At 36.1% G+C, this 25,000-nt stretch overlaps 1 protein-coding gene across 1 annotated transcript in view; it reads right to left on the bottom strand.

Moving 5' to 3' along the window:
• LOC144963255 (choline transporter-like protein 1) overlaps positions 1–25,000 on the bottom strand; it is a 244,856-nt gene that overhangs the window by 24,168 nt on the left and 195,688 nt on the right. Inside the window, exon 4 of the mRNA XM_078897123.1 lies at positions 11,909–12,010. Coding sequence (XP_078753249.1) covers positions 11,909–12,010 — 102 coding nt within the window. The remainder of the gene's footprint in view (positions 1–11,908; positions 12,011–25,000) is intronic.

The following is a 25,000-nucleotide window of genomic DNA, read 5'->3' as shown; positions in this document are numbered from 1 at the left end:
CTTGGAAAATGCTCTTTACTCACATTCTCTCACAATACTCAGTTGTAAAATGAGTACCCGTTCGATAACAGCGTTGTCTAAATTAAAATTTGTAATATCGCCTGACAGGCGTCATCATGTCTCGTCATACATGCGGTTGGCTAGGGACCCCTTGTAAACCACTTTGAGCACATATATAAACGCTCAAATATTTTTTTTAAAATTCACTGAGCGACGAGACTTATTTCAAATTGGATTACCAACGTATTGGAGTTGGTTCTGTAATCATTTTGACCAAACTAGTTTCATCGGGGAATCGGAAGGAAGAAAGAAACGTATAGCAGATCAATACGTAGATTTCGGTTAATAGATCAAAACTGGAGATATAAAGACTTATTTAGGATCAAACCGTCTAAAAATAGATCACAGCCCACGAGGAAAAATCAATCAATCATTAATAAAAAATGAGAGAAGACCCTATATTTGGGAATTTGATTAGAGGGTAAAAATAAAAATGTAAACAAAATAAAAAATGAATACTCAAGCTAAAAGTTGTGAACTGTAGAGTATTGAACGAAAATGAAATAAAACACTGTCGCACTCTTAATAAATAGGTTATATATATATATATATATATATATATATATATATATATATATATATATATATATATATATATATATTATGGTTGGGGGGAGTTAGCTGGAATCACGTAGAGTGCTCGACAGTTTCTTGGAGCGAATTATGTATTCATTCTCACTTCATTCTTTTATATCATCCGACAACGTTGTTTCGTCCGTGCTGGAATCTTCAGAGAGGTTCTTTAAAAATCCTAGTGTCCTGGTGTCTTAGTAAATTTACTAAGAACTTATCACTAACAGGCTGTCTAAAAATAATAACAAAAAGCTGAGTGACGTCAACTTCGTTCCTTCTATAAAGTACCAAATGGATAAAAGAGAAAAGAAAAGTCTTTGTACTTCTGTTCTGTTTTTGTTTATTTTAAAGGGTTTTACAGCGCTTGCAACATATTTAAGTCATATCAACGCCAGTAAAAAGGATGAACATTGGATAGTAAAAACATTCTAGATGTACAATTAAAATGACTTGAGGAAAAAGTAAGACTAAGGGGAAATGGTTCAAATAGGGAACATATTTAGATTCCAAGAGCACACTATCAGTGTACTTTGAAATCAACTAAAAATCTCACCCAGACATCAGCACACGATCCCATTAAGAGGAATACACTCAAATGCTTACAAATCATAAGTTTAAAAAAAAACCCAGTAAGTAACAGAGAGATGGTTTACAAGAGAAAAAATGTAATCTCTCAAAACATTAACTATACATTCAACTGTTTTCCTCCCAGCCAAGGACTCCGACCAGGTTCAGGACAAAACTTAGTAATCTCATTCCAAAACAAAGACAGAAAGCAATACCGGGTGATAAAAGACACAGCAAGTAAAAAAAAAATATAAATATTGAGATTTTATATAGCGCAATATCCACTAAACGTGCTCAAATCGCTTTACAATGTCCCTGAATAAACAGCAACGTTTAACACTTAGGACGAGAGGTGACGCCTGTTAGGCGATATTACAATTTTTTCGGATAGAGACAACGCTGTTAACGGCCAGGTACTTATTTTACACCTGAGTACGGCGAGAGAATGTGAGTAAAGAGCCTTCTCCAAGGACACAACTACGCGCTGAGCGAGGCTCGAACCCAGGACCTTCCGATCCGAAAGCGAGTGTCATACCACTAGACCACATAGCCGCACCTGCCCACTATGGGAGGTCGGGAACCCGACCCAGTTGTACTTCTGTTCTTAAAACTCAACGTCAATACGAAACTTTGTTTAAAAAAAAAAAACTCCAAACAAAACCATCTTGTTTGGTTAGTAAATCGAACCACAATTCTCTCAGAATTCAATATAATATTATGGATTACTTGGCGGCTATTTATCAAATTTGCATCATATCGATATAAACCCACAAATCTTTCAAGTATCGAATATTGTTTATTCAATCGACCTTAGTACAATTATAATTATTACTTGAATAGAGCAGTAAAATTAGGTGCCCCAAACGTAAACAAAGGTCTAGAAGCACATGGCAAACCACATGTCCCTGTCTTGACAGCTCACGTTCCAATGTAAATTATAGAAAAAAATAACCTTTAAAATTTGGCTGTTAGGTGGCAAAAGAAACACATATTCCTAAATACTCGATCATGCATCAAATAATGTCTAGATATGGATATTTTATGGAACAAAAGGTAAAATTTATCAAAGTTACAGTCTATCTATTTTAGACCAGAGCAAATTATGCGCTGGTGTGAACAGACGAGAATTATTCGGAGCTGGTTTTCAGAATAATTTAGCCTTATATTATTATTTCTGCAACTGTTAAATTTTATGTAAACATATTTTCAATACTGAAAGTTATTGCCTACAACTCAAACTACAAAATTGGGGAGACCTATATTGTACTTAAATTATTCCGGTCCCTAACGAAAATCACTAGCAACTTGTTATTGTTTACGTTTGGGGCACCTAATTTTACTGCTCTATACAAAAAAAAAAAAATAATAATCGCATTATTGAGAATAAATCGATAACAGCAGATAATCGCTGAAACAAATATCAAGTAATAATTATTTTAGAGAGATGTAGGATCGTACCGTTAAGACATCTGAGCAAACCCTCTCCACCCCCCACCCCCCAATAACAACAATTAAAACTAAAGTAAAATATCAATAAAATAAACGATTAAAAAAAATGATGCCCTTCCACCACGACATTATAAGATATCGTCGACTAAGTATTTCACGAAGGAATGTGATAATCCATCAGACAATAATATGTCTGATGTCAACAGGAATCACCCATGTTGTCCATAAGTGAGCAAATTGGGGGTTAATAACCTTGCTCAAGGAATAAATAAAAAAACGAAAGTGCCCGAAACTGGGACTTTCCGGGTCACAGAGCAATGCCTTAGCCACTCGGCCACTCAGCCCACCATAATGAAAGATTTATGTTTATTAAAATCGATTAAAAAATATTATTACAAAGACATTTTTCTCTAATTACTTCTCACGGATGACGCATGCGCAGAGGCCAGGAAAATCGACCAAAATATCGAAAATCGCCTCAAGGAATTTAGATGTAAAATGTGTCGCACGTAACCTAAATAGTTCCTGTCGGTGACAGCATTAAATTTCACCTTTAAAGTAACGAACACCCAAAACTATTTGCAAAGAATGATGATATCCTTTTTAGATAGAATGAAGTGACGTCCTTGGCTAGTATTCTTTTTTTTTGCCATCCGAATTAATAGTAATTTCACTAAACTGTATTAACCAGGCTATAAACGTTAGTTCCATAGTTTTTTGGTCGTTATATTCGGATGACATTGTTGTGAGTGCTCGCAATACTATCTATAATAGTTGCGCTTGCTAGAAGCTCAAACATGCATCCGAATATAACGACAAAGCACAAATATATGTAACATTGAACATTCTATAGTCTGGTTAATACAGTTTAGTGAGAATTACTCACAAACGCGGATGTAAAAAAATAACAATAACAAAGACCCGAGTGACGTCATCTTCGTTCTATATTTATATGGCCCACTGTGTCAAAACGAAATGAAATAATATTAGAAATAGAAGGAACGAAGTTAACGTCACTCAGCTCTAGGTTATCATTTATTTATATAAAAGAAATATTTATTTATATTTATTTATTTTTATTTATTTAAAATCCATCAAAACTAAATTGGACAGGAAATAGGTGCTCTACTACCTTATTCTGTTGACTCTAGTACTTACTAATAATACTGTATTTACCTGCTAAAAATTTTGGCTAAGAAACTCGTCCTTCAAATATCGATCGATTAAATAAAATACTAGAGGTGTCTAACTGAGTCAAATAAGATGGATAGAAAAAACTGAATTGAGTAAATGTGACTCATGTATAAGGGAAGAACACAAATAAACAACGTTTCAGCCCTTGGTCTTCGTCAGGAGACAAACAACAAAACACAACAATTTAAGGTTACCAAAAAAAATATCACATTTTGTCAAATGTGGAAACAATGTAAATGTAAATTACATTTTAATCGATTGATATTTGAAGGAGATTTTTTGGGATAAAATTTTGAATACTGTTTTTATCAGAGAATGGCGGTGCTAACTATTTTCTTGGCCTCAGTAGTAGATAATAAATTATACTCGCCCCGGGTACAATCCCTACATGAAAAAATGGATATCGATACATTTACAGCCATATCAATACCCTTTATTTCTAAGATATCGACTACTCGTAATCGTTCAGTACATATCCAGGAGGAGATTTCTGGAGAAAAAAAGTCGATTAAAAATCGAAAATTGAACAGCGTGAATCGATGAATACTGGCAGCGAGATAATTTCAATGCAAACAACATCTTTATACAACTTTGACTATTTCAATATAATTTCTCTGCACAGTGATGGTGTGAAGTAGCGAGTGACATAAAAAGGAAATGGTAGAAGAAAGAGAGATCTTTACTACCATGCAACGACATTAACAACTTTATTGTTAACCTTCTCCTTACTAACGATTGTAAAATCGTCAAATTCGATAAGATAATATATCCTACAATTTTATAATTCTGATTTCACAACATTTCAATAATTTTTGTTATGTTATAACTATGAAAACTTGACTTTGTGTTGTAGACCTCATTTAATTTTGCTGAACAATATCATGTATAGAATGTAGTTGTTTTCCTGTTTTGAGTACGAAAAATCTATTATTTTTTTTGTGTTTGGTGGGTGTGACGTTTTTGGGAAAGCTATGAAAAAGACTGGTAAGGAGAGAGTTGAGACCAGAAAACATTTTCTTCCTTATAGATAGTATGCACTTGGCTAAGGAGTTCACAACATTGCCATCCGGAAGTGTAACTGATCGTTTATAGTCTGGTTAATACAGGTTAGTGAGAAGTACTCATAAACGCGGATAGCAAAAAACAATAACAAAGACCTGAGTGACGTCATCTTCGAACTATCTATACATCGAGAGATAATTATATTCTACACCTGTCAAGCAAAATCTCTTAAATCTGAGATATCTTTAATAACACTTTTTTCCACCAGTCTCACATAATATAAGCCTTTTCGATAAGGTGTGGGTCTAAACGTACTTATTTTGTTATAGATTGTGCGGCTATGTGGTCTTGTGGTATGACACTCGCTTTCGGATTAGAGTGTTCCGGGTTCGAAAGCATACTTGAGTCCTTGGAAAAGGCTCTTTCTCACATTCTCTCACCGTACTCATGTGTAAAATGAGTACTTGGCAGATAGCAGCGTTGGCTTTGTCCGAAAAAAAAATGTAATATATATAGCTTAACAGGCGTCATGTCACGTCCTGCATGTTAATTAAGTGTTTCTGTGGGTCAGGGACCCCTTATAAAGCTCATTGAGCATGTTTAGTGGATATTGCGATACATAAAAGCTCTAATTTATTTAAAATAATTTTTATTGACTAAAAAGGCCCTCATCTTGTCAAACAATTCTATAACTTTCTGAAAGGAAGTCTCGGGTTTGATTGAGAGTTTATTGACAAGATGAGGGCCGATTTAATCGATAGACGTTTGAAAGTCGAGTTTTCTGGCCAAAATTTAAAAATGTGTTTGTTTGTGTGTGTGTGTGAGTGTGTGTGTTTGTGTGTTTGTGTGTGTATATATGTTTTGTTTTTGTGTTCAGAAAACGGCAGAATCGTGATTCGATTGATTTAAATGACGTCAAGAAAAAAAAAAGAAAAAAAAAAAAGGAAGAAAATTGAGATTGATGCCACATCGGTTTTCTGCATCTGTTTTTGGTTGTTGATGGATACCGTTTAAACGTTACAGGTTGTGTGTATGTGTGTGTGTGTGTGTGTGTGTGTGTATAAGTCATGGAATATCTGGAAAGGTTATACTATTATACTATAGACTTTTCACCATTGATTTTGTTTGTCTCTAGAAATATTTGTCATTTTGTTGTTATTGATGTTTTGCGTTTTAGTTTAAAAAATAAGAATATCGAAAAGCACCTCAAGCAATTTTGATGTCATTGATGCTATGCATTTAGCAAAAAACAAAAACAACAACAAAAAACAAAAATAAAACAAAAACAAAACAAAACAAAAAACAAAATCAAAAACAAACAAACAAACAAAAAACAAAACAAACTCACAACATCCGCCAGTTGGATATAAAATCGTGTGCGCTTGGCTATGAAAAAACCCCGAAACAAATTTAAAAAAAACCCAACAACCCTCACTCCCCCCCCTCCACTCCCCCCCCCCCCCCCCAACAAATAAAAAGAAAAAAAAAAAAAGAAAAAAAAAGAAGAGCACCCCCTCCCCCCCAACCACAAACCAGAAAACCGAATACACATTGAAAAAAAAATAAAAAACAAAAAAACCAACAACAACAGGAAGACAAAATACCAAACCGCCCTGAATGTTGAACAAACAAAAATCCAAACAATTATATTTAAAAAAATAAAATAAATAGAAGATATAGCAACTGTCATAATGTCGAGTAATTGATTTTTCGATGCTGAACAACTTTAAAAAATGCCAAACTGGCAACCATCGTTAAAGGGCATGGGGTCATGGGAAGGTTTAGAAGGGGAAGATTTATCTCTGACAAACTATAAACTACGATAGGTTTATACATTTATATATATATATATATATATATATATATATATATATATATATATATATATATATATGTATATATATATTATTTTATTAAAAACATTTTTTTTCAACGCAGTCTCCATATATGGATGTCTGTACTTTTCAACACTTAACCCTATTGCTGGCGACAAAAAAAAAGCCCAAGAATAAGAACGTAGAGCAATTCTGTTGTATCTACGAGTACTATGGAAACATGACACATTTAATTTTTTTTTTTTTAGAAAACTCATTTTTTGGAAATATTGGCCTGTTAAATGTCCCTCAGCTCGTCAAAACCTCTCAAACCTGGAACTTTCAAAAAGTCCCAGGTGTGAGACTTTTGACAATATGAGGTAGGATCATTTTAATCGATTGATATGCACAAATGATGGCTCCAAGAATCACCAACATGCCCAAAGTGCAACCAAGAACACAAGATGCAAACCACCTCGTACTAGATTGCCCAGAGACAAATCCGGAAGGGGGATTTGAAACTATCAACAAATGGGATGATGACTTCCGAACCTGGATTGATACCTTGAACATAAAAGTGTAGCCGAACAATACTTCTAATAAATTGATATTTGAAGGACGAGTTTTCTAGCCAGAATATTTGAACCTACTCTGATCTCCTCATCACATTTAGTCACAATTAAACCACCACGGCACCAAACTCCACCATCCCCAGCCCACCCCCCCCCCCTCCCCTCTGGCATTTACATCATTCCTATCATAAATTCAAAATTTTCTTACTTCAAACTTCAAATAGATAAAAAATAAAAAAATAATTCTCTTTATTCGTCTTATAGGGAAACATTGTCTCTTGGGTCTATTATTCCAAGGGAAGACTGGAATAACCCAGGCGTCAGCCGCAGTGCAGATCCGCAGATTGAGCTAGGACGAGGTGACTTGCTAAACAAGGCCACACAGCGCAGCGGCGGCGAGTTACGGAACTCGGTACTATTCGTGTACGAAGCAAAGACAGACCGTACCGCTGAGCCACGCTGTCAAACCCCACAAATCCAGGATGTAAATCTACGTAAGAAACAACAATAATATCGACCCGCTAGGCGAATGAAAAAAAAATATGAAAAAATGAAAAGAGAGCAGAGAAGAGGAAGAGAAAAGACGTCACCACCACTGGCTTTGTGTGATCAATAGCCCGAAAGGGTCACCATAGAATCTATCGGGATGAGAGAACAGTTGAATGGAAAGAATCACACGCCCCCGGGTCTTCAATGTGTTGTCCTACGATAGGCAGACAAAACGCCTTATGTCTCAATAGAAATAAATATCAATGTTAAATTGAATGTAAGCTTCAATTTAATATACGAAAACTAGATAATATATGTGATCAATAGCCCGAAAGGGTCACCATAGAATTTATCGGGATGGGGGAAACGTTGAATGGAAAGAATCACACGCCCACGGGTCTTCAGTGTGTTGTCCTACGATAGGCAAACAAAACGCCTTATGTCTCAACAGAAATAAATATCAATGTTAAAAATTGAATGTAAGCTTTAATTTGATATACAAAAACTAGATAATATTATGGACGTTTTGGCTTTTTCCCCCTTTATCAACGAAACAGGATGAATTAAACAACGATATAAAAATGAGATAATGTAGTAGTATTGACGTTGTTAAGAATAATAAACAAAAACATTGATGGGGACATTAATTCATCCTGTTTTGTTGATAAAGGGAAAACCCGAAACGTCCATATTATATGTTTTCGTATAATACATTGAAGCTTACATTCAATTTCCCATTGATATTTATTTTCTTCGAGCCTCGAGCAGCAACATCTACATATCTCAACAGAGTCGCGACATCAAAGCCTCTACTCTTTTGGTTCCTAAATCCTTGGAAGTGTGTATGTAAAAAAGTAAAAACATTTTTAATTGAGCTTTATATAGCGCAATATCCACTAAATGTGCTCAAAGCGCTTTACAATAGGTCCCTGGTCAACAGCAACATTTAACATGTAGGGCGCCTGTTAGGCGATATTACAATTTTTCGGACAAAGACAACGCTGTTAACGGCCAGGTACTCATTTTACACCTGAGTACGGTGAGAGAATGTGAGTAAAGAGCCTTTTTCAAGGACTCAACTATGCGCGAGGCTCGAACCCAGGACCTTCTGATCCGAAAGCGAGTGTCATACCACTAGACCTCATAGCCGAATCATTAGGTGGCATAACTAATTTTGTGGCGGGATGTATGGCCAGATTCTAGAAGAATATGTTTACACTTCCAATGAAATAGGAAGCAGTTTTTTGACGTCACGTCACACTTTTCTCCCCTACTTAACCAAAATGCTAATAAATGACATGTGTATAGTGCATTACGCTGATTTCAACAGGTTCTATGCGCTTTAAATTCATAAAATAAAAAATACAATAATATTAAAAAAAAAACAAACATAGCGAATGGACAACACATTTTACACACAAATAGGTAAAAGTTCATTTAGAAAACAAAAATGATGAGGTAGGAAGGTCTAAGTTTTTTCCTTGCAGTCCAATGTCCGAGAGTTAATTTTTACAAGATGAATGTAAATACAACATATGGATATTTGGAGGACGAAATTCCTGGTCTGAAGTTTTGAAATGTGATTTTTCAAAGTAGATAAAATAAAAATAATAAAAAATAAAATTCCCTTTATTCATACTATAGGGGAAATTTATCTCTAGGGTCTATTTATTCCAAGGGAAGACTGGAATAACCCAGGTGCCAGCCGCAATGCAGCGCCACAAATTGATCTAAGGCGAGGTGACTTGCTCGGCGGCGGGTGATCGAACCCGGTACCTTTCGGGTAGGAAGCAAAGACTGTACTGCTGAGGCACGCTGCTGCCACCATACGGTCATACCGCCGACTTAATCCTGATCTTTTCCTCCCTGTGCCAATAATATCATTGCGTTGCACGATGATCCGTTTACATAATTGGCCTCATCATTCTCAAATGCCCTGCCTAATTAATGGCAAATTATGGGATCGATGGGCAGGGTGGCCTGGACGGACACTTGCCCTTTTTATGGGGCCAGGACACTTTGTGATGCCCCAAAGGGACTCAGGATCGATCACTCCTTGCCCGGGGGGGGGGGGGAATTTCCATATTTGTAACCATCTTCCTCAGAATAGTTTTATATCGGGTAGGTGTAGTTTTAAAGTATTGAATTTATGGCCAAATTTAGTAACCAGTTAACTGCTGTACTCTGGAAAAAATACGTATTAAAAAATTTTGGCCAGAAAACTCGTCCTTCAAATATCAATCGATTAAAGAAAATAGTTGAGCTCTTATATAGCAGTATCCACTAAAGGTGCTCAAAGTGCATTACAAAGGGTCCCTGACCGACAACAACACGTAACATGTAGTACGAGGCATGACATGACTCCTGTTAAGCGATATTACAATTTTTTTTTCCCGACAGAGACGACGCTGTTAACGGCCAGGCCCTCATTTTACATCTGAGTACGGTGAGAGAATGTGAGTAAAGTGCCTTTTTCAAGGACTCAACTTTGCGCCGAGCGAGCGAGGCTCGAATCCAGGACCATCCGATCCGCAAGCGACTGTCATACCATTAGACCGCATAGCCGCACAAGTGAGATCAAGCAGAGATGTCTCGTCTTGTCAGACTTGAGGACTCGCAAACATCGAACATTGTCCGAGACAAGACGTGTTTCAGTGCTAGCCAACCCTGGTCCTGGCATTGTGTCTTTAAGTAAGACACTTTACATATTATAATAAAAAAACCTACCTAACTGAAGTGCGATGAATTATAGATGATAACAATCAAATTAGAAACAGATTGCAGACAGAGCGCATAAAGTTCTGGATTGTACAACATAAAATCGGAAAATCAAATCAAAAACAAATATCAAAAACAGAAAAAGAATAAAAGAAAAAAGAAACAAACAAAAAAGCCCACTAAAAAAAAAAACAACAAAATTAAAAATCCCAAACAAAATAAAACAAAACAAAAACTCACCAAAAAAAAAACCAAACAAAAAAACCATCAACAACCCTCCCCCAAAACAAACAAACAAACAAAGACGAAAAAAACCGTTCCATAGATACTGGTGGAAGATTGAAAGAAATGCAAGCGCAATGACCATGGCAGAACTTGAAATTTAAAAAATAATTTGCGTTATTTATGTAACATACTTTGAAATAAATAACAATGCGAAATTGAATGTAAGCTCAAATTTAATATACGAAAATGGACGTTTCGGGTTTCCCCTTTATCATCAAAACAAGATGAATGAAACACTACAGACGAATGAGAGAATGTGGCAGTGGCGTTGTTAAGATGAATAAACAAAAAAAACCATGGTCCATTTTATCTGTTTTCTATAATATTAACTTCGAGCAGAACATTGACAAATACTTATTTTGTGGGAGGAAGGGTAATTGGGTCACTGTGTTCTATTCACAACCAGTTGGTTGATCTTCTTCCCACCGGATCGAAGGCGGACCCCAACAGCACTCAAGGCATATATCAGATTTACTCTCCAAAATGTTAATATCTATGAATTACCCACACTCAATCAGTTATTCCTGTCATCAGTGGCCCCCTTTCCTTGGAATGATGTTTGATCCCCTCCAGCGACACATTAAAAATCTAATTTGGGTATGACGTAGGTTGTGTGACATCACTTCCTTGACATCCGAGAATTCAGTACATTGGGATATTTCAGTATTTTATCAGTGCGGATATGTAGTCTTGTGGTTTGACACTCGTTTTCGGATCGGAAGGTCCTGGGTTCGAGCCTTACTCGCTCGGCGCATAGTTGGAGTCCTTGGAAAAGGTTCTTTACTCACATTCTCTCATCGTACTCAGGTGTAAAATGAGTACCTGGCTGTCAGCAGTGTTTAATGGTAGCACGCCTGACCGGTATCAGAAGGTCTGATGTTCGATCCTCAGTCCAGGGCGACGAATATTTGGATGTTTTTTTTTCTTGTATTTTTCTTCCTTACGTTGTCTGGCACCTTTCATACACACTTGAGCTTGAGCTTTTATATAGCGCAATATCCACTAAACGTGCTCAAAGCGCTTTACAAGGGGTCCCTGGCCAACAGCAACACATAACAAGAAAGACCCGGATCCGAAAGCGAGTGTCATACCACAAGACCACATGTTCAGTTTTAAAAAAAAAATCTTACACCGGTTCCAGTTCCTTTATTTCTTAATTTGATATTTTCTATCAGCGATACTCACCATGCCGCAGAGGAAGAAGACGAAGACGAGAAACACGATGATATCCGTACAGCCTCGATTTCGTCTGGGGGAACTCAAACATGCCTTTTCGTCTTTTGGCTCCTGGAGTGAGGGGGGAAAAAAAAAAAAAGGGGGGGGGGGGGGGAGAATAGAAAGAGGTAAACATAATTTAGAATGACTTGATGATTTGATTAAATGAAATTATTTTATTTTAAATGAGTTTTTTTTTTTGCGCAATATCCACTAAACGCTTTACAAAGGGTCCTGGCCAACAGCAACACGTAACATTATGTAGAACGAGACATGACGCCTGTTAGGCGATGATGCAATTTTTTTTTGTCTGACAGAGACAACGGCCAGGTACGCATTTTACACCTGAGTATGGTGAGAATGAGAGTAAAGCGCCTTTTCCAAGGACTCAACTATACGCGTTTATTCAGAGTACATACGTGTAGAATATAAATATATTAAGAACTCTTTTGTCTTTAAGCGGATTGATCTCACGTTGGTTGAGCAATAAGTATTCGACGATTCTTTAACCCTCTCCCTACCACCTATTGGAAAATCGTCACGTTTGTTACGATGCAACCGTCACTTTTCGCATCCAGATTTCATTTCTTTTTGCTATTATAGCTATAAAAACGTGACATTCTGTGATAGAGTTGATAATATTGTGGAATAATGTTATGTATAGGTTCGAGCCTCGCGCTCGGCGCATAGTTGAGTCCTTGGAAAAGGCTCTTTACTCACATTCTCTCACGGTACTCCGGTGTAAAATGAGTACCTGGCCGTTAACAGAGTTGTCTTTGTCCGAAAATTTGTAATATCGCCTAACAGGCGTCATGTCTCGTCTTACATGTTAAATGTTGCTGTTGACCAGGGACCCCTTGTAAAGCGCTTTGAGCACATTTAGTGGATATTGCGCTATAGAAAGTTCATTTTATAGAATGTTCTTGTTGCTTTTCTGTTTGAGTAAGAAACGTCTGTTTTTGGGGTGGGTGGGTGGCTGGGTGTGAAATTTTGGGGAAAATTCTGAAAAGGGCTGGTAAGGACAGGGTTAAGGAAATGGTGGGTGTTAAAAACCGTTTTTGTAGTGGAATTAAACAAAAACCCCAGGAGGCATAACAAGCACAGCATAGGGAAATTATACAAACGTTTTGTCTACGTATGGGACAAAAACAAAAGCGCAATTGAATGTATAGGGCTGAAAATAGTATTTTGAATTAATAAATTAATATTACGATTGAAAGGGTATGTTATTGAATTAATAAACAATGAGACAGAGATAGATAGATCGATATATATATATATATATATATATATATATATATATATATATATAAGAGAGAGAGAGAGAGAGAGAGAGAGAGAGGGAGGGAGGGGGAGGGGGGAGGGAGACAGATATAGATAGATAAGTAGGTGAGTAGTGAGATAAATAGTAGAAAGGTCCCTAAGTGCCATAAAGAGAGAGCGAGAGAGAGAGAGAGAGAGAGAGAGAGAGAGAGAGAGAGAGAGAGAGAGGGGGGGAGAGGGAGACATATATAGATAGATAAGTAGGTAGGTAGTGAGATAGATAGTAGATGGATCCCTAAGTGCCTACAGCTAGGTATTCATTCATGTTTGGGTAGAGATAGGTCATTGTCGACGTGTATATATGTACAGGTCTGACATCCGGGCCCACTTATAGGCCTCCTAGTTTCACATTGTTGTAATGGACAATATTTTGCATAATTTTTTTTAGATATCCATTACAAATCGAACGCCTAACATCGCTATAAACGATCTATCGCGGCAACAAAAAGAACTTAGGATCAGGATACAAAACACGAAAGACTCGGAAGAAATAATAAACCTGAAAACGGAACGAAACAAAATACTGCATTCAATTCGATCACTTACAATAAAACACAGAAACGAGGAATTAGACAAAAAAGTGGAAGACATAGAAAAGTCCAAAAATAACGCATCGTCTATGTTCAAAGCGACGAAATCTCTGAACCGAAAACCATTCGAGAACCCAAAACTACAGGATAAATTTGGCAAACAGACAACAAATCCCAACGATATCCTTGACATTGTAACTGACCACTTCCAGCAGAAATTTCACAAACAAGTCTCACAAATATCGCCCTTCTCAGGAAACCCTAGAGACCTAAACAACCGCATCACAACAACTGAAGTTAGAAATAGCATAAAGTGCCTAAACAATAACAGATCCCCAGGCGAAGATGAAATTCCCGCTGAATTGCTGAAATGCGGTACCCTCTCCCTGGATCTGAGCATTGCAAACATAATGAACAAAACATTCTCAACACACAAAGACTGGGACATAAACAGCGGTGTCCTAATTACAATACAAAAACCAGGAAAAACGAAAGGACCGGTAAACAACCTGCGCCCAATAACATTACTGAATACCATAAGAAAAACACTGTCAACTATTGTCCTCAACAGAATTAGACCGAAAATAGAAAATTATCTATCACATAGCCAAAGCGGGTTTCGCCAAGACCGAAGCACATCGGACGTTGTATGGACACATAAATGGTTGGCAGCAAAGGCACTCAAAGAAAACATATCCATAACAATATCCGGAATCGATATGTCCGCAGCCTTTGATACGATCGACAGAGGAAAACTTTTGGAGATATTAACAGAAATAGTAGACGAAGACGAGCTCCGAATAATCCGATTTCTCCTCAGCAACACAAAGATACAACCAAGGATATACGGGGCCACAAAACAGACGCAGTTCGAAAGTAACATCGGGACCCCCCAAGGAGATAGTCTGAGCCCGATTCTGTTCACAATATACTTAGAACACGCTCTGAAAGAAGTTCGAAAAGTCATTCCAAAACCAACGACTCATATTGAGAACGCAATCCCTAGAGAAATCGCCTATGCAGATGATGTCGATTTTATTGGATCAACACCAGCAAATATAGACATCATACAAAATACCCTCATGAAATATAACCTCCAAGTCAATGCCAATAAAACCGAATTTACAACAATATCGAGGAACAAAGAGGAATGGAAAAGAACAAAGAAAGTCGGCTCACTAATTGGAGACACCGAGGATGTACAAAGAAGAAAACAGCTATCAAACGCCGCACTCAGTAAACTCACCAATGTATGGATTAGAGGTGACAAAATAAAGAGAAAAACCAAACTGAAACTGTACCATGCTCTTGTAAAACCGGTACTTCTGTATAACTGCGGCACTTGGGCGTTGACAAAATCCGAAGAAGAACATCTGGATGCCTTCCATCGCACACAGCTAAGAAGGGTACTGGACATCAAATACCCCAAAAAGATCTCAAATGAATCACTCTATAAGATCACAAAAGAAAGACCAATCTCCCTTGACATTTTACAACAACGATGGCAACTTTTCGGTCACATACTACGCAGGGACAAAAACATACCAGCAAACCAAGCCATGTCGGGATACTTCCAAAAACACGGGAACCTTTTCAGAGGAAGACCGATCACAACACTCCCCGTGATCCTAAACAAAAACCTCACAACACTTGGACAAAGCATTAGTCTCATAACGGCAGGGGACCTTGAAAATCTGAGAACCCTAGCAGAGGACCGGCAATATTGGAGACACCTCACACAGGAAATACTGGAAACAGCCAAGGCGACCCGATCTTTCGGTCGAGACGCGAAAGGCATCTAAGTCAAGTCAAGTAAGTCATCCATTACAACAATGAGCCCATAAGGATTTGGGTTATCAGACCTGCAAATAAGTGCACGTCGGTCATTGTATTTGAATCCTTCATAATGTTCCCTTTAAAATGTCAAGGGTCACCTCAAAATACGCTTGGGTTAGTTGAAATATTTCAGCTAGAATAATAGCGCGACTGAACTCTCTTACGAAGTATGACCTCAGTCATTTTATTCGTCATTACAGACCTGACCTCTGACCCCGAGATTGCAGTTACGACTGCATTGCGGCTCGGGCTTCTATGTATCCATTAGTTGTCAGAAGGCTTGAGGTTCAATCCCCAGTTGAAGATGGCTGAATGTGTGAGTACGTATGAGGCTGAAGATGGCTTTACATTCTCTCTCTCTCTCTCTCTCTCTCTCTCTCTCTCTCTCTCTCTCCCTTCTCCCCACTCTCCCCTCCCTCTCTCTCCCATCTCTCTCTCCCTCTTTCTCCCCCCATCTCTCTCTCTCTATCTTTGCGCACTGTGTGTGTGTGTGTGTGTGTGTGTGTGTATGTGTGTGCGCGTGGGTGTTTGTGCGTGTTATTTTTTTCAAAACACCATCTAAAACCGATACAAGAAATAAGAGACGATAAAATACATCACAATCTTGTCTCGTCCGAGCCTTTTAAATTCTTCCGTCCGAATACAGACAAAACAATATGATTTTGTTGTTTTTCGGACAGAACAATTCCATTTGTGCGGCTATGTGGTCTTGTGGTATGACACTCGCTTTCGGATCGGAAGGTCTTGGGTTCGAGCCTCGCTCGGCGCATAGTTGAGTCCTTGGACAAGACTCTTTACTCACATTCTCTCACCGTACTCAGGTGTAAAATGAGTACCTGGCTGTTAACAGCGTTGTCTCTGTCCGAAAAAAAAATGTAATATCGCCTAACAGGCGTCATGTCTCGTTCTACATGTTAAGTGTTGCTGTTGGCTAGGGGCTCCTTGTAAAGCGCATTGAGCACGTTTAGTGGATATTACACTAGATAAAAAGGTCAATAATTTTTAAAAATACTTTGACCTGAATGATTAAATTCTTAAGTCGATATATAATAATGTAAGTAAAATTACGATTATTTCCATTCAGGATGATCCACAATACGTGAAAAAAGCCTTAGATATTAGACCTTCTACAAGGACTCAACTATGTGCTGAGCCGAACCGACCCCAGGACCTTATCCGATCCGAAAGCGAGGGAGTCATACCACTAGCCCACATAGCCGCACATCGTCAAACTTAAATATAAAAAGACGTTTTGTCACGAATTGGAAACCCTTGTAAACGGAACTTGTTTGGTGCAATTTGAAACGTTAAGCAACGACGTTTTAAAAAGGTTACGCACTGTCAATTAATCCATTAAAAACGAAACAAAACAAAACATATAATATAATATAATATAATATAATATAATAATAAACTCACAAAAAAAAAACAACTTGAGCATCTAATATGTAAAAAATAAACAAAAATCCCTTTATTCATCCCTAAGGAGAATTTAGGGTCTATTCCAAGGAAAAGACTGAATTAACCCAGGCGTCAGCCGCAGTACAGCGCCGCAAACTGAGATATGGCTCAAGGTCGGCCACACAGCGCAGCGGGTTTTCGAACTCGTTACGTAGAGGTCTCATATTTAATTTTTTTTTCACAAATAGACGTTTTGTCACGAAATGGAAGCCCTCGTAATCAGAACTTGGTTGGTACAATTTGAAACGTTAAGTAACGACGTTTTAAAAAGGTTGCGCACTGTCAAAGCGGTGCAATTTGGGTATTGCATGGCCTGACTGACATTTAACACTGAGATAGTATGACGGGCTGATGGGCCATGAACAAAACGATACGGCCACGTCTACCCACGCTGACAGCGGCCTTTAGGGAATTCAACTATCATTTATTTCTCGATTTGAAACAAAAGGTCATTTAATTCAGTAAAAACAAAACAAAACAAAACAAATATAATATAATAAAATATACCCACAAAAACAAATAATTGAGCATTTATGTTGCGCAATATGCACAAAAGGTGCTGAAACCGCTTTAAAAGGGGTATATTACTTTTTTGCAGGTCTGATAATCCATTTGTTTTTGGCCCATTGTAATGGAAATCTCAAAAAATGATATAAAATATTGTCCATTACAACAGTGTTACACTCGATAGGCCCATAATTGCGTTTGCATGTCAGACTGTTAGACGTTTCTTTATTATTTTTAACATCCTTACATTACTCTTTTAAATAAATATATTCTGGAACGCATTCACACGTGAGTCGTGAGGTGATGATTGAAATATGCTTTACCCACGGACACTGTGCCAGTTTTTTGCACTCTGCGACACCTTCCCAGCCACTGCCAACGCTCAAATTCGCTTGATTTTGTCAAAGGACGAAATATCTTACCGGTAAACCACCGAATCACAATAATATAGATAGTTCGAGGATGACGTCACTCAGGTCTTTGTTATTGTTTTTTGCCATCCGCGTTTATGAGTAATGCTCACTGAACTGTATTAACCCGACTATAAATGTTCATGGATACACACAGTTTTGTGTGTTGGTCCGTTATACTTCCGGATAGCAATGTTATGAGCTTCTTAGCCAAGCGCATACTATCTATAGAACCACACAAAAAAAAGACCCCGATCACCAATACAAAACCAAACAAACCAAACCATAATAATAATAATAATAATAATAATAATAATAATAATAATAATAATAATAATAATAATAATAATAATAATAATAATAGTATACGATATTATTGGCATCGCCACAAAGACGAAATAAATCTGCGCCCGCCATCATTCCGGGAGGTTCATCACCATCCTGATCATCATGTGTGTTTGATTAGAAAGTCCCACAGTGAGAACCAGGAATCATCCTGGCACCGGCTCTGCGTGTGTCACAAGTAATCAGATATCGAGACAGACGGGTCGGCCGTTATTTACAATGAAAAAACACAATTTTTTCCTGTTTTTGTCAAGATCGTTTGTTTGTTCTTAGGTGTTTAATATGTGTAATATCAAATGTTTACATCTTATAAATAAAAAAAAGTTCTGAAGCAGTCTCAGAGTTAATCCTTTCTGGTAATTTTGTGGTCCATATTAATCTGTTGATATGGGAGTAGATTTTGTTTTCCGGCCTAAGTGAGAAAAGGATGATTTGGACAAAGTGTGGAAAAGATTCTCTTTTTTTGATCTACCCAGGGATTCTATAGGGATGACTAGACATAACGTCAAGGATTTATTTATTTATTTATTTTTGTATTTTATACGAGAGGTGATATTATTATTATTATTATAACCATCATCATCATCATCATCATCATCATCATCATCATCATCATCATCATCATCATCATCATCATCATCATCATCATCATCATCATCATCATCATCATCGTCATTATTATTATTATTATTATTATTATCATTATTTATTATCATTATCATTATTGTAATTATTATTATTATTATTATTATTATTATTATTATTATTATTATTATTATTATTATTATTATTATTATTATTATTATTATTATTATTATTATTATCATTATTATTATTATTATTATTATTATTAATATTATTATTATTATTATTATTATTATTATTATTATTATTATTATTATTATTATTATTATTATTATTATTATTATTATTATTATTATTATTATTATTATCATTATTATTATTATTATTATTATTATTATTATTATTATTATTATTATTATTATTGTTATTAGCCAATTATTATCATTATTATTATTATTATTATTATTATTATTATTATTATTATTATTATTATTATTATTATTATTATTATTATTATTATTATCATTACTATTATTATTACTTCGCGAAGTCACAGGTTTGAGAGTTTTTGCTAAGATTTAAATCGATTGATATTTAAAGGACGAGTTTTCTGGCTAAATTTTTAAATATGGGGTTTTCCAGAGTACGGCTGTGTTGCCCTAAAGCAAAAATCACAGTAATGAAAAATAAAAATAAAAAGTCATTGGCTGGAGGGATGGACCAAATCCATCTGTGACAGGATCTTAAATAATTAAAAAGAGGTGTTGAGTACGCGACTTGAGAGATGAATCTTTATACTTTCAATTGAAGAAAATCAGTTCGATCCGTCAGTATATTGCAATTGGAACATGTAAAACATTGGTTGTTTCCCTCATTTTTTCGAAACTAGACTATTGTAACTCGCTGCTTGTCAACTTGCCTCAGGCTTCTATTAAACAATTGCAACTACTGCAAAACAGTGCAGCAAGATTAGTTTTTGGCAAAAAAAAATTTGATCATGCAACCCCTTTGTTGGCCTCTCTCCACTGGTTGCCCATTGAAAAGCGCACATATTACAAAGCAGCGTGTCTTGTTTATAAGTGTTTGGCTGGTATAGCACCGGCATATCTCACAGATCACGTGGTCATGTGTAAATTTGAAAATTACACTTTAAGATCATGTAATGACCAAACGAAAATTTCGGAAAAAAGATCAAGAACAAAATTTGGTGATAGATCGTTTGCTTGTTTCGGCCCCAAGATTTGGAATGAACTACCACGTGGTCTGAGGGAGTGCAAGTCTTTACCTACTTTTAAAAAGAATCTCAAGACACATTTTTACTGTATTTGTTTTTCTTGACTCTATATGAATCCTTGATTTGGCTATGAATTGTTATTGTTGTTATTATTTTATTTTTTTTTTTTTCACTTAAAATTGATATTTATATTGTAAAGTGCCCAGAGCTTGTGTTTTACACGAGAATGAGCGCTATATAAATGTGTATTATTATTATTATTATGATGAAGAAGAAAATAATAGAGAAAGGCAGAGAGAGAGAGAGAGAGAGAGAGAGAGAGAGAGAGAGAGAGAGAGAGAGAGAGAGAGAGAGAGAGAGAGAGCGTGTGTCTAGTATTACAATTAATCTTGAATAATCACGATTATGACGTAATCTCTTACGATCGGGTCTGGAAACCGGTTCAGTTGTATGACTCTTGTTCCATGTCATATGAAAGGTACTCATTTTACACCTGAGTACGGTGAGAGAATGTGAGTAAAGAGCCTTTACAAGGACTCAACTATGTGCCGATCCTCGCTCAAACCCAGGACCTTCCGATCCGAAAGCGAGTGTCATGTCACTAGATAGACCAAATAGCCGCACGATGGTTAGAAACATTTCTGTCACTAGAGGGCATAATGATTGTGATAAAGAGCCATGATCTAACGCCATTCCACACCACACAAATGTTGTGTTTGTCTTAAGTATTCAAGCTGTCACAGTATGGATTGAATTCGACGTGCAATTATTTGCAGGTCTGATAACCCAATTCCTTATGGGCTGGCCCATTGATGGATTGGAAATCTGAAAAAAAAAATGAAGCAAAATATTGTTCAATACAACAATGTTAAACTAGGCCCAGAAGTGGGTCCGGATGTCAGACCTGCATATATAATATATCTATTATTATATTACGCCTTTCCGTCCCACGACATCATAAGATATCGTCGCATAAGCATTCCACGATGGAATATAGATAATTCATTAACAAGATGTCTGATGTCAACAGGAATCACCTATGTTGTCCAAGTGATCAAATTGGGGGGCTAACAATCTTGCCCAAGGAAAAAAAACGTGCCTGAAACGGGACTCGAACGCCTTTACCACTCGGCCACTTCGGCTCCTATATATATATATATATATATATATATATATATATATATATATATATATATATATATTATATATAATATATATATATATATATATATATATATATATATATATATATATATATAAACACATCGATTTGATTGGATTGGATTTCATATCTCGTGCACGCATGGAGACGATACCGCATCATTCATCAATTAATCAAAAAACCGCTTTGATGTTGGACGCCGCCACGCATACAACATTGTCAATGAATGACAAATTCTGCCAAACTTTGAAAAAAATACGTCTTTAAAATTTGGCCGTAAAACGTATTCTTCAAATATCAATGGGTTATAATGATCTCACTTTGACAAAAAACTCTAAACCTGGGACTTCCGTGAAGTCTTTCGTGAAGCCCCAGGCTTGAGAGAATTTGCTTCGATGAGAGTCATTTTAATCAATCGATATTTGAAGGACGAGGTTTCTGGCCAAGGTTTTACATAAATGTTTTTTTTTTCAGAATACGTTACCAATGACCAAGTTTCTTGTTGCTTCCATCTGCCTTTTCTTTTAGCAAGCTGATTCTTGTCTGTATGCGTTGATTTTGAAAACAAACTCAAAACATTTGCGACCTGTCGTCCTTAAGCGGTTTTATGTAGGTGTAAACCTGATGCTGAAAACTGGACTTGTAAACTTAGGGTATGAAATTTGATGTCAAATCGACGTATGTTCTCATTGAGGAGAGTAACCTTTGTTTCTTAATCTTTAATATAAAACAAGAAAAAAAAAACCCAAATAAAACCAACAAAAAAAAAAAAAAACACAAAAAAAATAAAAAATAAAAAAAAAACACACGAAAACAAGAAAAAAAAAAAAACTAGAAATTTTACACCTGAGTGCGGTAAGAGGCTCGAACCCAGGACCTTCCGATTCGAAAGCGGGTGTCATGCAACAAGACCAACATAGCCGCACAATAGAGCATCTTATTTAAAGTTATAATGAACTCAGCTATGATAATTAACGGAGTAATATTGGTATTGATTTAACGTGAACAGTACCAGGCCAGGCCGACTTAGATACAAGAAAAACTGGTGTTTCCAAGTCTTTGATGTAAAGAATCTTTTCCCGACATCATTAAAGACTCATCTTACATCTATTAATAAGCGTCACGGTTCATTGACTACAGGACACGAAGCATGAAACGCAGCGGAAGAGGCTAATGAGAGGACCAGTCCAGCATCTTTCCGTCTACCATTTCCTTAGCTTGTAAAAAAACCCAGCAATAATTAAGGGGTCGGTGAGTACCTAGTGAAGCCTTGATGAAATCTCGCATCGCTGATCCAATTGAGTCAATGTCTATAGAAATGCTTGCCATATTATATATATATATATATATATATATATATATATATATATATATATATATATATATATATATATATGGCTATGTGGTCTTGTGGTATGACACTCACTTTCGGATCGGATGGCCTGTGTTCAAGCCTTGGAAACAAGCCTAGGAAGAGGCTCTTTATTCACATTCTCTCACATTTCTCTTACTCAGGTGTAAAATGAGTACCTGGCCGTTAACAGCGTTGTCTCTGTCGGAAAAAAATGGTAATATCGCCTAACAGACGTCAAGTCTCGTCCTACATGTTACGTTTGCTGTCGGTCAGGGACCCCTGAAAAGCACTTTCAGCACGTTGAGTGGATATTGCTCTATCTAAAAGCTCAACTTTAAAGCTCAATTATATATATATATATATATATATATATATATATATATATATATATATATATATATATATATATATGAGCCAAGGTCAAAAGGTGCCCGCCTGATACCAGTGTTAAGAAAATTTGATTTTTACTTAATTATGGGCTGTTTTCATTAGGTTAATGCTTGTAATCAATTGATAATATGAAGAAGAGATAAAATGAGATAGCTCAACATACTCTGTTCAACAGAATATGAAATAAACAACTTGAAAGTGAAATTTGAATGCTGTTTGGCATGTGCTTAAAACGAGGTCAACGCATCACCTTTTTAGAAATCATGTAGAAATTGAATGTGATGTTTTACCCCCCTTGATTGAAATTTGACTAATAGTATAAAGTCAAAATTTACTTTTAAACGCAATTGCAGTATATTACATATCTGATTAAGTTTCATATAGAGTTCTTAAAAAGTTGGTGTTGCTTGTGACCTTCGGTGTCATCAAACACAGCACAATACTAAGACTCGACACGAAACTTTAAAGCTCATGTTTAATGTTTATAAAATGTTTTATTATGATAAAAAATCATAGATTTACTATCTGAACTCAAATCTTGGAGTAAATGTATACCGTTTTGCCGATATTGAGGCTTATTGGTTTTGGTGTCATTTGTCACAAGCAACACGGCATGCGTGAACACGTGGAAGTTTGTTTCGTTAAATGGCGATTCGCAATTTTGATCCACCCTTCTTACCAGTCTTTGAAGTGCAGCACTTTCATTTGCCTTTCCAACGTGGCTCCAGGCAGAAAAGGTAAGTTGAACTTTGGTGTCATCGCTATTTTACATTGTCACAAGCAACACTTGATATTGGATATTACAAAGTGCCACCAAAAAATTATGTTTTCAGCTGTTATTCTATTTACAAATATGATATTATGACATCTCACATAAGACTGTGATTTTGACACAATTAATTATTTCCTTGTAATTCTAATTTTTTTTATGTTCCAGGGTTTTATCAATCAAGAAAAAGACAAAACTCAAGATTTTGACGAATCCAGATAAAAGAAGGGTTGTCAAGAAATTTAGATTTGATTTACTATTAACACACTAAATTACTACAAACTAGCAGATTTGAGCAGTAGGGTGATGGTTACCGTATGGCTACATGAATTCATTACCATGGCTGATATTTATCTAGTGTTTGTGTGACTTCTGGTACTTTTTGGGACCATTGGTGTCATTGGTTAAAATGTCACAGGTGACACTTAAGTTTGAAGTTTCTAATGTATTTCTGTTTTCATGTTCTTCAAAGCTTGAAATGTCATTGAATTACATTTTAACAGGCTATATTACATGTGTTCAGTTGCTATTCTTGATTTATTGAGGCAAAATCGCGTTCTAGTGCCGATTTTGACCAAAGTAATAGCAACAATAGTATTATTAATTTCTAAGTATATTTCCAATTTGAAAGTATTTAGTTTCTTAAAATATTATTGAATTTCATTTTAGAGTAGGTTATTGTGCTTTTTTGACTGAAAATAATGATATATTATGGACGAAAGTGTGATTTGGTGTTGCTTGTGACATAAGTAATGGTGTCACTGGTCTTATCATAAGTTATGTCACAAGTCACATTCAGATGCTCTAATTTCCATGTATATTTCTATTTTTGAAGTGTTTGATTTCTGAAATATTATTAAATTTCATATTTAACTGTGGTTATTACACTGGTTTGACTGAAATTAATGATATATTGTCGAAATTGCAATTTGGTATTGCTTCTGACATAAGTAATAGTGTCATCGGTCTAATGTCACAAGTGACACAATGCGGCTAAATAAGATATGCTTTGGTCACATTATTTCCCAACATTTTATTCCAAAACTTTCTGAACATTGCTGGTAATAAACATATGCAATATTGTTGTTTTTGTTAATGTACAAACATTTTTATGAAATAATATATTTGCATTCTATGTTGCTTGTGACCGATGACA

This window comes from Berghia stephanieae, chromosome 1 (genome assembly GCF_034508935.2).
Source record: "Berghia stephanieae isolate SIO BIC M18660-M18661 chromosome 1, UCSD_Bste_1.3, whole genome shotgun sequence".
Taxonomy (NCBI): Eukaryota; Metazoa; Mollusca; class Gastropoda; order Nudibranchia; family Aeolidiidae; genus Berghia; species Berghia stephanieae.
The sequence above is the reverse complement of the archived record's forward strand: the minus strand, read 5'-3'. Positions and strand labels throughout refer to the sequence as shown.